At 38.9% G+C, this 15,538-nt stretch overlaps 1 protein-coding gene across 4 annotated transcripts in view; it reads left to right on the forward strand.

Moving 5' to 3' along the window:
* The window catches only part of MROH2B (maestro heat like repeat family member 2B), a 73,336-nt gene that overhangs the window by 21,044 nt on the left and 36,754 nt on the right, over positions 1-15,538 (forward strand). For 3 of the 4 annotated variants that reach the window (XM_019013511.4, XM_055367490.2, XM_019013513.4), the window contains 8 exons: positions 859-1,015; positions 1,154-1,194; positions 1,830-1,971; positions 2,531-2,574; positions 4,441-4,548; positions 8,100-8,216; positions 10,744-10,851; positions 11,412-11,564. In XM_019013511.4, the coding sequence (XP_018869056.4) occupies positions 859-1,015; positions 1,154-1,194; positions 1,830-1,971; positions 2,531-2,574; positions 4,441-4,548; positions 8,100-8,216; positions 10,744-10,851; positions 11,412-11,564 (870 nt within the window). The remainder of the gene's footprint in view (positions 1-858; positions 1,016-1,153; positions 1,195-1,829; positions 1,972-2,530; positions 2,575-4,440; positions 4,549-8,099; positions 8,217-10,743; positions 10,852-11,411; positions 11,565-15,538) is intronic. The other variant, XM_019013512.4, reaches the window with a different exon arrangement.

Consider the following 15,538-nt stretch of genomic DNA (forward strand, 5'->3'; position numbering starts at 1 on the left):
TCTAGGGTCCAACCCTAAAGGGCCTGGAATGCCAAACTTTTACCTTATGGTTGATAAACCAATGAAAATTTTAAGCAAGAGCTAAACATTTAAAATGATAATTGTAGGGAATTAGTAGATTCACACATGAGTAGACTAAGAGCAAAGAAACTATATAGGAGATCAGATGCAACTTGTAGGAATTACAGCAATGTCATTGCAATAGAAATGAGATGTGAAAGGGCAGGAGACATCTTACAATGAAAAAAGGACTGAGTCTGGTGATTAAATACAGATGACAAAGAAGAGAGAAGAGTGCAAGTGGACACCAAGGTTTCCATTAGGACAAGAGAGTTTTCTAAGGGACATAAAACATACTAAAGAAACCACGATGTTTCAGACTTCCAGAGCAGGCAGGTCAGAGCCTGAAGCACAGAGGACAGCAGCAGCCCATTCACTATCCTCTCCCAAGCTTCTCAGCTGGGGAAGTCACACTCCAATCCTGGAGTTTTGGGAAGTACTTGGGGGATTTTTGGTTGTCACATTGACAAGAGGAATACTGGCACTTGGTGAGTGGGGCTCAGGGATGCTAGCATTCCCCTAGTGTCTTGAGCAGTCCCTCACAACAAAGAATTGTCCTGCCCCACATTCCAGCAACATCCCCATGGAGAAATACTGACCAACACTCACTACAGCTAACACCTGAAAATCAATGTGCTGTGCAGAGGCTTCATTTAATGATCTCATCTTGACTTGGCCCAAAAAGCAAAATAATAACAGGAGAAAAGCTTCTAAATCAGAGAAAAACATGCAGTGAGGACCAGGGAGAAATAATGGAAAAGAATAAGCAATCCTTGCATCATGCCGTGTTTTCCACAGGTGCTATGGCCAAGGATCCTGACTTTTGTGGTACCTGCAGAATACACAGAAGCTCTGGAGCCCCTGTTTAGTATCATCAGAATTCTGATTATGGCAGAGGAGAAGAAGAAGCACAGTGCCAAGGAGTCGACAGCACTTGTCATCTCTACGGGAGCTGGTCTGTACATTCATAAACACAGAAAAGCTTTTCTATTATGAGGGATCCATTTCCAGGAAGGCTACAGTGCTTTGACCTTAAACCCAACCCCAATCTCTAACCCCTGCAGTGATGGTGAAAATTGCTTTCTCTTTCTAGTGAAACTTCCTTCACCACAGCAGCTACTGGCCAGACTTCTGGTGAGTGAGTTACTAAGAACCAAAGTAGAACAAATTTAAGCTGATAAGGATAGTTCAGTTCCAAATAAGTGCTAATATAAATTACATAGATACTCCAAACAAAAAGAAACACTAAAAAGGCATAATAAATTTTCTGCTATACTAGTGACATTTGTGAATATTTATTATTGACATGATTACCTTCCCACTCTGAAATAGTTGTTGAACTTTACTTATAATTTTAAAGTAAGCATATACTGAATCTCATTCATAAGTACCATTAAACAAATTCCACATCTGTTATTTGGATTTCCCATCTCTCTCTTTGGCCCCATATGGATGATTTACTCAAGCACTATTTCCTCGTGCCTTTATTTAATTAATTGATATATCTAAGTGTTAGTTCTTTCCACTTATTTTTGGTTGGTGCTTTCCATGTATTTTTTTCACCTTCATCCTCAGGGAAAAAGAAATGGGAGAAGGGCTATCTAAGTATTAGCTTCATTCTAGAATAAATAAGAATAGACTGTGATGATTTGTTAAAAGATTATCCAATGCAGAAATCAAAGGAATTGGAACAATGGTAAAAAGGGAAAAATAAGTGGGGCTTTTAAAGGCCTCTGAAATTGATGAGCTCTTTCTCTTCTATCCTTAAGGTAATATCTATGCCTGCCAGTTTAGGGGAGTTACGTGGCGCTGGTGCAATAGGGCTTTTGAAGATAGTGCCTGAGATAATTCACCCAAAATTGGTAGACCTATGGAAAACACGTTTACCTGAGCTTCTGCAGCCTCTGGAAGGTACAAGGGAGTGGGGCAGGTCTTTACCCAGGGAGCAAGAACATAAAGAAATGATACACCCTTTCTCTGTGTAAAGCCATTAATGCTCATTTTAGGCAATAAAAATGATGAACTTGATATGCAAGGTAGATAGCTATTTTTTTCTTCTTGACTCCTTATGTTCTGTTTCTCTGCCAATACTCATACTACAAGAAGACCTAGTAGGTAACATTCTTAGCAGGAATTTTTACTTTTGCTCTCGTCTTTTTCTTGTATCTAGAGAAATTCTATTTTAGCATTGTTCTAAAAAGTTATTAATCATGTTAGAATATCAAAATATGGTCATTTCAGAAGTCAGCAAAATTAGCAAAAAGCCTAGATTTTTATGATAGATTGAAGACCTTCTCTCTACCTAGCACTTTAAAGTTGCCAGTGTAGTAAATTTGATCTCAAATAAGCATTATGAGCAAAAAGAAAGCTTAAAATAGAACTCCAGTATCACTGGAGGCCTGGAGGGGAGAATTTGAGTCTTGGGGTGGTTTTGTTTTTTTGCGATTATTACATCAATTTTTGTTTCTAGGAAAGAACATCAGTACCGTTCTATGGGAAACCATGCTGCTTCAGGTGAGGCTGGCTTCTAGAATAATTTTTAATAATGGCATGATGAAATCAGCTGAAGTTACCCATCCTAAATTAAAGGAACTAGATTCCTGAGGATAATAAACAACCTTTTCTTTTCTTTGGAAAAGAATTAGAATGTTAGAAGTGATCACTCAAGGATAATGTTCTTTAAATAGCCATAATTTGAACTACAATCTTAAATCCACTTGATTCAGGTTCAGACAGTTTTGAAGATTTTACTTAGCAATATTTTTCCTGTGTCTTTCTTAAATCTTCTCTAATTTTCAAGTTTTTACTTCTTGCAACTTTATTCTTTTACCAGCCACATAATGAAAAGCAGATGAATATAATTTCCACTTCCATGCCCCTAAACACAACTGTATTTCCTCTTCTATTTGTGGCTTAATGTCTTTTTCCTAATATCCAAAAAACAAAGGGCCACGTTTTATCCATTTCCAAAAACAAATTTCCTCTCTCACCCATAAACTTCTTGGAGCTTTACAACTAAACAGTGCCACAGGTGATACCAAATCCCAGAAATAGTTAATTGCAGACAGGCAGTGGACATTGGCTTTACAAAGATGTGACTTCAGAAACTTGCAGGAGGGATGAAGCCCACAGACAGGGAGCTTTTAATATAGAAGGTTTTCAGTTTATAAGGCATCTACCTAGGAATTACCTATGGCTTCTTAGAAGAGTCAATTTTCAATGATCTCTCCACAGTACTCCCTCTGCCTCCTATCTCCCTTCCAGATTCAGAATCTCTGGGGGTGGTACCTGAGAACTGGCATGTTTTAAAGGTTTCCATCAGTGATTCTTATCCAGTATAAGATTTGAAAGTGACTGCTCTACTCTCCTGGTCCTCAATTCTAGGATCTACCTATCCTCCTATATTTATGGTTCTTTTATGTTGCCTTCCCTCTCCCAAAATTCCTACCAGATTTCCTTCTGCTACCATTTTAAAATAACTGTCTTTACTAGGGAGAAAAATATTTTTTTTTCTAGTGGGAAGTCTTGACAACAGTTCCTTCTCCTCTTCCAATTTTGAATATTTTCTGGTCTTTTCTTTCCAAAACTGTCTGCACATGTCTTCTTCTCTTAAATTTCCGAAACTGTTTAATTTCTTTAAAGAACCCATGAATGAGCTCCTGTTAAGAACAGGCATACACATCCTTTCATTGGTTTTGTTTGGCATTGTGTCCTTTTCTAAGCTTAAAGTTGAAAAAATATAGGAGAGATAATACATATATTGCAATGTGTTTGTCCAAAAGAAAAAAAAACACTTTTCTATGTATTGTTCAAAGAAGAAGGACATGGGTTCAAAGGACTGATTGTGACCCTGTCTCATAGGTATCCATAAAACCAGGAATCTTTAGTTACTAGAGTAGAAGTTTGCAGAAATGTACCTGTACATCAAAATGTGCCTGTTCTTTAAGATATTTAATTCTTGATTCCAAAAATCTCCATCGTGTTTGGGTTTTTTTTTTTTTTAGTATGTAATCAGTTAAGTTAATATCAACAAATGGAGTTTTTCCAAATCTACCGAAACTAGAAAAATGCCAACTTTAAGTTTCAGATTGGATTAGTTTCTATTTTAGGTCTTTTAGCAATATTTATTTAAAGGAAGAAAAGGAAGTTGATTTTCCGCATTCTGTGTATCTTATTCTCCGTGCAAATTCAGAACATATCAGAAAATGTTTTTTAGAATAAACTAAGAGGAAAGTTTTGAAGGAATTAGTTATTTTATGGAAAAGGGATTAATACTATTTAAAATATATTTAAACTTTTAAAAGATAAAATAACCAAAAAAATGTCAAGAAAGCACATGAAACAGTCATATTCACATCTAACTTCCACTTCCCACAACAGTTGCTCAAAGAATCCTTATGGAAGATCAGTGATGTGGCCTGGACCATTCAGCTGACTCAGGATTTCAAACAGCAAATGGGCAGTTACAGCAATAACTCCACTGAGAAGGTTGGTTTTTCAGCTAAGGGGAAACCTTAGCTTTTACCTATGATCCAAAATGGCTGCTCTAGCTCCATCTTGTCTGTATTACAATCAAAGGGAGGGAGGAACATTTAAAAAAAAAGAGTTCCCTCTTTTTAAGGCCACTAGCTGAAAGTTGAATATGACCTTCTCTGCACCTCACTTTTGGCCCAAATTTACTCATATGGCCACAGGTATCTGTGAGGAAGACTGAGAGGTAGATAAGATAGATATGTGCCTGACTAATATTCAGAGGTTCTTTCTACAGGAGGAAGAAGAATAGATACTGGAAGGCTAACAGCAGTGCTTAATGTCAGCTTCTGTACTGGCTTCCATTATGCCAGTCTTGTAAGGCTGGCTATCAAAAAGAATCTACTACAATTTAACAAAAGCTTATAGCTAAAAGAGTACTCAAAAGCCAGTTCTAGGAAAGGGCGCCCAAAGAAATGGGTTTTTATTTCCAGTGACAAAGAGGTATGGCGTGGATGACAATGATTAAAGGACCCACAGCCATGTGTCAGTTAACAGGACAAATCAGAGCAATAAAGTATTTTTCAAACATTATTCCTTTCCATGTTTTTAAAGTCAGTTCTTCTATCCCTCTGTCTCTAAATGGCCCCTACCTAAGCTTCCACCTTGTAGCCATCCATTCCAAATGGGATTTGAAGCCAGTTTCCTCTTATTACTACTAGCGGGGCCTTAGGTAAATTATTTTATCTCTCTGGATTCTCACCATACTCATCAATAAAATAGAAACAATACCCACCTCTGAGGGTTGTAGTATTCTGAGGGTTCAATGAGATAAAGTATATAAAGTCCCTGGTGAAGTGCTTGACATAGGGCATGTGCTCCATGTAAAAGTAGCTTTGATCATGGTCTTTATTATGCTAATACCATTCATAAGTTTATTTTCCTGGAAAAATATTTAAGTTTCTCAGTTCCAGTACTCAGTATTTCTTTCCACAAAGTAATCATTATCAATCTTCAACTCACATATGTAATTTTCAAAATTCTCCTCATCGATCGACTCTCTAATTTGGTACAGAGTACTGATTCTCCAAATGGGTTTACCAAACCTGCCAACACACATTAGGAAAATTTGGCGAGTAATGCTCCATCTTCTTATAACACCAACTAGCTCTGTGCACCTCATATCATGCTATTTATTCAACAGCTTCCAGACCCACAAGATTACTCTAGAATAATGGTGGTACCGGTAGGCAGAGCAATTTCAGTAATTAGCTGCCTAGATGTTCTCAAGCCTTACACCGAACAAGAGTAAAGTAAGAATTGTACTAATTCGCTTTTGCTGCATCACAAACTACCCCTAGTGGTTTAAAATAACAGCCACCTATTTAGCTCACAATTTTATAATTTGACACTTTGGGCTGGGCTCAGGTGGGTAGTCATCTAATCTCAACTAGGCTCACAAGGTATACTTGAGGTTGGCTGGTACATGATGCATTTTTTTTTTTTTTTTTTTTTGAGATGGAGTCTTGCTCTGTCGCCCAGGCTGGAGTGCAGTGGCACGATCTCGGACCACTGCAACCTCTGCCTCCCAGGTTCAAGTGATTCTCCTGCCTCAGCCTCCCGAGTAGCTGGGACTGCAGGCACATGCCACCACACCCGGCTAATTTTTTTCTTTTTTTTTTTTTTTGTATTTTTAGTAGAGACGGGGTTTCACCATGTTAGCCAGGATGGTCTCGATCTCCTGACCTCATGATCCACCCACCTCAGCCTGCCAAAGTGCTAGGATTACAGGCGTGAGCCACCGCACCCTGCCTATGATGCATCTTAACTAGCACAGCTGATTTCTGTTCTTCTTGTTCTCTCATACTCTAGCAAGCTAGCCCAAGCTAACTCTCAGGGTGATAGCAACAAAGCATGCAAAGACTCTTGAGGTATAGGCTCAGAACTGACCCATTATCATTTTTGCCACATTCTATTGGCCAAAGCAAGTCAAAAAGCCAGCCCAGATTCACATAAATGGGAAAATAGACTCCTTTTTTGATTGAAGGAGCTGCAACACCCCATAGTAAGGAGACATGGACAGAAATAGGATAGAAAAGTTGCTATTTTTGCACTCTACCACATTTTCTCCCAATGCTAGGCTTCTAATTTCTTGGATTCCATGTGAAGCCTTAAAGCAGGGATGTACTATGCACTGGACCAAAATCCACAGAGAAGCAACAGGTCAGCAGGACTGGGAGGCACTAAGACTAACATTTTACACCTAAGTCAAACTTTCCCTTCATGACATCAATTTTTTCCTGCAGCACAAGACTTTCCCAGATTCTTTCCAGTCTTTCCCCCAAGGTGGGCTTAAATAGACTTTAGCAGCTTTGTCCCCAATTCGTATTTACTTCTGTATTGTACACAGTTTTCTCCACTATAATTTCCTTATTATAGGGACTTTGGCCTGAATAAGTGAAAGTGGGGTGATGCAACCTGGTCAGATTCTCACTCTGATTGAGGCCACTGTCACTCTGGGAGTTGAGATAACAGCAACTGCTCCACCTCTTTTTAACTTTATGCCCCCCTCTCATTTCAAGCCAGACTGATCTGCACATTACTCCTGAATGTACTAATTTAACTTGGTCTGTGTCTATTAGAATTTCCTTTCCTCCTGCTCCACAGATTTTCCTATTGTCAGTAATGACCACTCATTAGGAAAAGTCCTGCCAGCTGTGCAGAGTCCTTGACCTCGACCACCAATTAGCCAGTTTTGTCTCTTGTGTGTGACAATATGGGGATTCTAAATAAATGCCAATCTGTTACTATATAGCTAGGAATGATTTGAACCTTATAAAACAAATTAAAGCCATCTTCAAAATAATGGGTTGGGCATGGTGGCTCATACCTGAAATCCCAGCACTTCAGGAGACTGAAGCAGGCAGATCCCTTGAGGCCAGGAGTTTGAGATCAGCCTCGCCAACATGGTGAAACCCTGTCTCCACTAAAAATACAAAAATTAACCAGCCATGGTGGCACACACCTGTAATCCCAGCTACTCAGGAGGCTGAGGCATGAAAATCTCTTGAACCCAGGAGGCAGAGGTTGCAGTGAGCCAAGATCGCACCACTGCACTCCAGCCTGGGCAAACAGGGCGAGACCCCATCTTAAAAAAACAAAACAAAACAAAACAAAAAACCCTCTTTTTATTGAGCATGTTCAATGAGCATTTGTTGAGCACATATTAACAATCAGGAACTATACAGTGGAAATAATGAATAAGACCCACTGCTACAATGAACCCAAATCCTAAGCATGGAGACAAGCAAGAAAATAAAAAATTACAATGGGGGGTGAAGAATATTTTAGTGGCAGGACACAAGGTAGAGAGGAATATAGGAGGGCACAGATGAAGGGCAGAGCCTGGAGGAAGGAAACACTCTCAAGAAGAGAGAATACTTGAGGTACATGGTCATTAAGTCACCCCAGTTTCTTTTCTTCAGATGATTATTTTAACTCTTTCCACTTTTCATCAGAGTCTTGCTTTCCAACCCTTAAAATCCTGTTGCTTATCTTTTGTTTTCCAGAAATTCCTTTGGAAAGCCTTGGGAACAACCTTAGCATGCTGCCAAGATTCAGACTTTGTAAACTCACAGATTAAGGAGTTTCTGACTGCTCCCAACCAACTGGGGGATCAAAGACAGGTGGGACCCCTTGCTCTCAATTTCCTCTTATGATGATAACAACACAACTAATCCCACCCACAAAACCTCTGACAGCTTTTATAATAATGTTCTACTTAATCATAATTATCAATTAATACACTCAGAATAGCCTAACAGAATTTTTCAGAAAAGTTAGGTTTTTCTATTTAAAAATCAATACTTCATTTTTAACCAAGTTTATGAAAATATTGAAAAATGAATTTCAATAATTCTTACCTAACCAGACCTTGGCTTGACTTAGAGCATGATTGTGAGCATCAAAATGATTGAATTTACAAGCTGAAAGTTACTTATAGACTAATCCAGAGAGAGTGTAAAGATAACCTAAAGTGCTTCTGCAAAGCTCTACCTACTTCCTACCATAGCCTGTGGCTATAGAGCATATGTAAATGTGGAGGAAGGAGAAGATGTGTATTTTGTTGTTGTTGTTGTTGTTGTTGAGACAGAGTGTCGTTCTGTCACCCGGGGTGGAGTGCAGTGACACGATCTTGGTTCACTGCAAACTCTGCCTCCCAGGTTCAAGTGATTCTCCTGCCTCATTCTCCCGAGTAGCTGGGATTACAGGTGTCTGCTACCATGCCCAGCTAATTTTATATTTTTAGTAGATAGGGTTTCGCCATGTTGGCCAGGCTGGTCTCGAACTACTGACCTCAGGTGATCCACTCACCTCAGCCTTCCAAAGCGCTGGGATTACAGGTGTGAGCCACCGCACCCCGCTGAAGATGTGTATTTTTAAAACAAACAAATAAACCAACAAAAAATAGTTCCCAAGCTGATAAAGACCACCAGTATAAAAAAAGTATAGTGTGTTATATTTTCTCCTCAGAAATTATGAGATATTTAGGGTTCTTTCTCACACATTAAATGGCCAGAAACCACTAGACTTTACTGAACTTTTTAAACTGCTTTTATATTACTATTATTTCCTTTTTCTTGTCAGATATTATCATTTATTGCTGTTGGCACCATCTCTAATATCATTTTTTCCATCTTAGCTCTGGTATAGGTTAGGAAACAAAGTAAGTTGATTTTAAATATAAGCATATAAGACTCTCATTCAAGGTCTGAGGGTTTCACAAACTTTAAAAAATAAATCATGGCCGGGCACAGTGGCTCACAACTGTAATCCCAGCACTTTGGGAGGCTGAGGCAGGCAGATCACGAGGTCAGGAGTTCGAGACCAGTCTGGCTAACGTAGTGAAACCCCGTCTCTACTGAAAATACAAAAAATTAGTCGGGTGTGGTGATGTACGCCTGTAATCCCAGCTACTCGGGAGGCTGAGGCAAGAGAATCGCGTGAACCCAGGAGGGGGAGGTTGCAGTGAGCCGAGATCACACCATTGCACTCCAGCCTGGGTGACAGTGTGAGACTCCATCTCAAAAAATAAAAAAAATAAAAATTGTGACGTCCAATTGAGCTTCTCAAATACCTTTTTTACTTAACTTTAAGTCCTTGAATATGTCTTACATACTCAAGTCGCTTAATAAATGACCTCTGGATGAATAAAGTGTTAACATGTGACTTTCATAACCCACTGAGCCTACTTGGTTTTCAATCTCCTAAGCATAATGCTTTCAATCATGTGAGGCCAGAGTTCTGATTCTAGCTTCATACTAGAATGATTATTATCTAGACTCTACAAGAATGGTCTAGTCTACAAGTTTTCATGATGGCTCTGGCAGGGTTATGCCACTGAATGACATATAACAGGTTTCAGGAACAAATTGCCATGAAGGAACTCTGGTGAAATCAGCTTTGGACAAGAGAGGTGTGGACAGAGGGAATATATAACCTCAGAGTGTGAAACAAGAGCTGCCAACTTTCAGAAATTTAACCTCAAGATACAATAAAGTTTCAGGAACAGAATGATTCTTTAAAAGCATCAGTCAATTCAAGCTGAAAAAAAACCTCCATTAGCTTCCCAGCAATCATAGATTACAAGTCCAAAATCTTGGGGACGGCCTAAAAGGCCCTACTGTAATGAACCCCCCACCTCCTGTCTGACTCATTTTGCACTGCTCTCCTCCCTGACTGCTCACTCAGCCCTCTCAGTGGACTTCGGGAGCTTTGCACTTACCTTCTCTCTGATTGAAACTCTCCTTTCCAGATAGTCTAATGGCTCACTCCCTCACTCATTTCAAGGCTCTGCTCATTGCCACCTTGTCCGTGAGACCATCTCTGACTATCCTATTTTAATAATGCAAACTTCCCCCAATCCTCACTACCTACTCCTGCTTTACTTATCTTCGTAGCACTCATCACCGTCTGGCACACTGTATATTTACCTGTTTACTGAATTGATGTGTTTACTTATTTCACTTCCCTGTTGCTTCCCTGTCAGTTCTCCTGGTTGTATACCTCACAAAGATGGGGACTTTGGTATGTTCTGCAAACTACTGTACCCCCAGCACCTAAAGGATACCTGGCACATAATAGGTGCTCAGTAAATATTTGTTGACTAAATAAATGGTTAAACTCAAAATGTCATACCTTTTCTGATTTTAGGGAATAACATCTATTTTAGGATACTGTGCCGAGAACCATTTGGATATTGTTTTAAAAGTTCTTAAAACATTCCAAAATCAGGAAAAGTTTTTCATGAATCGATGTAAGGTAAGAAGAATCATCTCCTTCAAAGTTCTCAGTATTGCAAGGCCAGACAACCCTGATTTCTTCAGTGAATATCCTTTCTTATATTATACTTACTCCTGTCCCCAGGTTCTTATTCCAGGTCAGAACTGTCCAAGCCCAGTCTTTACAGGATGATTAGCTATACGAAAAGTCTACTTTATTTTCTCTGACCCTAAAGCTGATCTGGAAGATCCTAAATGCGCTCTGCATGTGCCTAAGTTTGTCGCTCTACCAACCGCTCAGCCTTCATGAATAGCTCCTCTCATGCATACTCTGCTTTCCCTGAAGGAAAGGGGCCTGATAAGTATATATAATAAACAAAAGCTTCTCCCAGTTACCTCTCTGAAGGCCTGATCATCCCACAGGACCATCCTGGGTGTTTACATTTAAACAGGCGAGAGTATATTCATTTTAGACTTATTTGAATCATCCCAGTCCAGTTTCTTATCCCCTATAGTGGTCCACGGGATTAGGAAAAAAACATGAGAGAAAATAAAACTCCTTCAGTCACATTTTTCATGTCTCCCTTTCCCGGTCTTCAGAGCCTTTTTTCTGGGAAAAAGAGCCTGACCAAGACAGATGTCATGGTCATCTATGGAGCTGTGGCCCTCCATGCTCCCAAGAAGCAACTTCTCTCCAGACTTAATCAAGATATCATATCCCAAGTCCTGTTTCTTCATGGCCAGTGCTCTCAGGTAATGCCCATTGCATGGCTGCCTCCATTTCTAGGCTGGGGTTCCTAAAACTTGCAGGCGCTCAGTCCCTGGGAAGCTTTTTTCCTTCCCAGACTTGGGTATGTTTTCATCAGCCGCATGAAAACACACTAATACAGTAAATGTCTCGTGGATTACTATGCAGCCATAAAAAAGAATAAAACGTGTTTTGCAGCAACATGAATGGCTGCATCCTTCAGGCTCAAAGGACACAGGCCAAAAGAAAGATAGGTAGGATCTGGTATGTTTGGGAAATGAGAACATATGGGAACAGAAAAATTTATTTTAAAATAGCATCAGGTAATCTATTTTCTTTCCTAAGGCCCTGAGCGGTTCATGTCCTACCACTGCTGTGATGCAGTGATTGTCCCAGGTCAATCATAACCGTAGTGATCTCACCCTTGTTTGAACTTAAAACAGTTACTCCTGTACTATTTTAGGGCACCTGGCTCATTATTTCCCTGTAATAGTATCAGAAGTGTTAGCCCATGGTAGTTCTTTAACTTTTTATATGATAAGACTTACAAACTACCTTGAACAGTGACTCACAAATAGTAAGTGTCATATACATATTTTAAGTGAATAAAATATGTCATTCATCAAGCTATTCAGTTCACCTGTGTTGCACTGTTTCCCCCTCCACATTCATCCCAGCCAACCTGACCCTCCTTGATGCTTCTCAAACATACCAAGAATGTTCTACCTTTGGAGCCACCAAACTGAGTTGAAATTTATCTGATCATTCTGTCTTCCATAGCATTTTATTTGTATCTTTAATAAATTGCTTTATACATATTGTGAATTCACCCATTTTGCTGACAAATACCAGTCTGGCCACCTAAGAATCACACAAGAATCAAGTGTAAAATGCAGCTTCCTAGAGTTGTTTTCTAGGGAAGTTAGTTCAGTAGGTCTTGGGAAAACTCTGGAAATCTGTATGCTTAAAACTTTCGAGTGATTATTTATAGATCGATGTGGGAGGCTTTCATTGATTACGTGCACATCTGCTTCTCCTGTTAGATTGTCAGCACCTTGACGTTAGGGACTCCTTTAGCTTCTCGTCTGTGTCTCCACAAACCACATGTTGATGCATAAGTGCTCTTCACATTTATTCTTATGTACATGTGATAAGAATAGACTCATAAGGACTCATGAAATTGTAGTCATCAGTATATGTTAGTGGAAGGGTATAGGGTACTCATCCTCACACCTTAGTTGCATAAGAATTGCCTGGAGAGCCTGTCAAAAATAGAGATGCCTAATGAATCACAGCCTTCAGAGTTGAATCACTGAATTTGCATTTTCAACATGCTCCTCAAGAGTTGATTCTGATGCCCCCAAGATCTGAGAAGCAGTGATGAGAATAGAAAACATAATAAAATTTGTTTTATGTTACATTAATTTATAGTCAATCATTAGAGACCAGCCTGAACATAGTGAGACTTCATCTCTACAAGAAACTATTTTTTTTAAGCGTGTAATCTCAGCACTTCATGAGGCCAAAGTTGGAGGACCACTTGAGGCCAGGGGTTTGAAACCAGCCTGGGCAAAGTATCAAGACCTCATCTATAAAAATAAATAAATAAAACAATTGCCCAGGTGGGGTGGTACATACCATTAGTCCCAGTGCACTCTAGCCTGGTTGACAGAGCAAGACCTTGTCTCTAAAAGCAGATAAATAAAAGAGGAAAGAAAATAAGAATGATTAAGATAAAGATTACTGTACACTTTCAGGGTACAGTCAGTTCTGCTATAACAAAACATACACACAAGATAACATATACACAAGAAACATATACACAAAAAACATAAGAAGGAAATGAGGTTGAGGCATAACACTCAAAAAACTCCATCAGTGATACACTCTTTTTAGTTTAGAAGCCCCTCCTGGACAGATTATTTCTTTTCATGGATCTGAACAAAATTTCCCATTGAATTTTTTTTCAACTTTTAGATACAGGAGGTACACGTGCAGGTTTGTTGCATGGGTGTATTGCACCCAGGTAGTGAGCATAGTACCCAACAGTTAGTTTTTTTTACCCTTGTCCCCCTCTAATAGTCCACAGTGTCTTGTTCCCATGATTATGTGCTCAATATTAACTCACACTTATTTGGTTTTCTGCCCCTGCATTAATTCTTAGTATTATGTCCTCCAGCTCCATCCATGTTGCTACAAAAGTCATGATTTTATTATTTTTTATGGCTGCATAGTAATCCATGGTATATTTACTGTATTCATCCATTTTCACTCTGCTGATAAAGACATACCTGAGACTGGGAAGAAAACAATGTTTAATGGACTTAAAGTTCCACATGGCTGGGGATGCCTCACAATCACAGCAGAAGGTGAAAGGCATGTCTCATGTGGCAGCAGACAAGAGAAGAGAGCTTGTGCAGGGAAACTCCGCCTTATATAATCATCAGATCTCATGAGACTTATTCACTATCATGAGAACAGCACAGGAAAGACCTGCCCCTGGGATTCAATTACTTCCCATCAAGTCCCTTCCATAACATATGGGAATTCAAGTTGACATTTGGATGGGGACACAGCCAAACCATATCTATGTATAAATATGGGGTGTGTGTGTGTGTGTGTGTGTATATATACATAATATATGTATCTCCCACATTTTTTATCCAGTCCTCCATTGTTGATTCCATGTCTTTGTGATTGTGAATAATGCAGCAATGAACATATGAGTGCATGTGTCTTTTTGGTAAAACGATCCATTTTTTTAGTATATTCCCAGTAATGGAATCACTGGATGGAATGGTAGCTCTGTTTTAAGTTCTTTGAGAAATCTCCATCTGCTTTCCACAGTGCCTGAACTAATTTACATTCCCCCCAACAGTGTATAAACGTTCCCTTTTCTCTCCAGCCTCACCAGCGTCTGTTTTTGTTTTTTTGTTTTGTTTTGTTTTTTAGCTTCTTTGTAACAGCCATTCTGACCCGTATAAGACAATATTTCATTGTGGGTTTGATTTGCATTTCTTTGATGGTTAGTGATGATGAGCATTTTTTCATGTTTGTTGGCCACTTATATGTCCTCTTTTGAGAAGTGTCTGTTCATGTCCTTTGTTCACTTTTTATTGGGGTTGTTTGTTCTTTGCTTGTTGATTTGTTGAAGTTCCTTATAGATTCTGGATATTAGACCTTTGTCAGATGCATAGTTTGAGGATATTTTCTCCATTCTGTAGGTTGTCCGTTTACTCTGTTGGTATTTTCTTTTGCTGTGCAGAAGCTCTTTAGTTTAATTAGATCCCACTTGTCAATTAAATCTTTAATCTACCTTGGGTTAATTTTGATACATAGTGAAAGGTAAAGGTCTAGTTTCATTTATCTGCATATGGCTAGCCAGTTATCCCAGCAATATTATTTATTGAATAGGGAGTCCTTTTCCTACTGCTTTTTTGTTGTTGTTGTCAGCCTTGTCAAAGATCATATGCTGTATGGCTTTATTTCTGAGTTTCTGTTCTGTTCTATTGGTTTATGTGTCTGTTTTTGTGCCAGCACCATGCTGTTTTGATTACTATAGCCTTATAGTATAGTTTGAAGTCAGGTAGTATGATACTTCCATCTTAGTATTGCTTTGGCTATTCAGGCTTTTTTTGTTGTTCCATATGAATTTTATAATAGTTTTTTTCTAATTCTGTGAAGAATGGCATTGGTAATTTGATAGGAATACCATTGAATCTGTAAACTGCTTTGGGCAGTATGATCATTCTAACAATATTGATTCTTCCTATCTGTGAGCATGGAATGTTTTTCCATTTATTTGTGTCATCTCTGATTTCTTTCAGCAGTGTTTTGTAGTTCTCATAAAGATCTTTCATGACCTTAGTTAACTGTATCCCTAGGTATTTCATTTTCTTTGTGGCTATTGTAAATGAGATTATGTTCTTGATTTGACTCTCAGCCTGGACATTACTGGTGTATGAAAATGCTACTGATT

Source organism: Gorilla gorilla, chromosome 19 (assembly GCF_029281585.2).
Source record: "Gorilla gorilla gorilla isolate KB3781 chromosome 19, NHGRI_mGorGor1-v2.1_pri, whole genome shotgun sequence".
Lineage (NCBI taxonomy): Eukaryota > Metazoa > Chordata > Mammalia > Primates > Hominidae > Gorilla > Gorilla gorilla.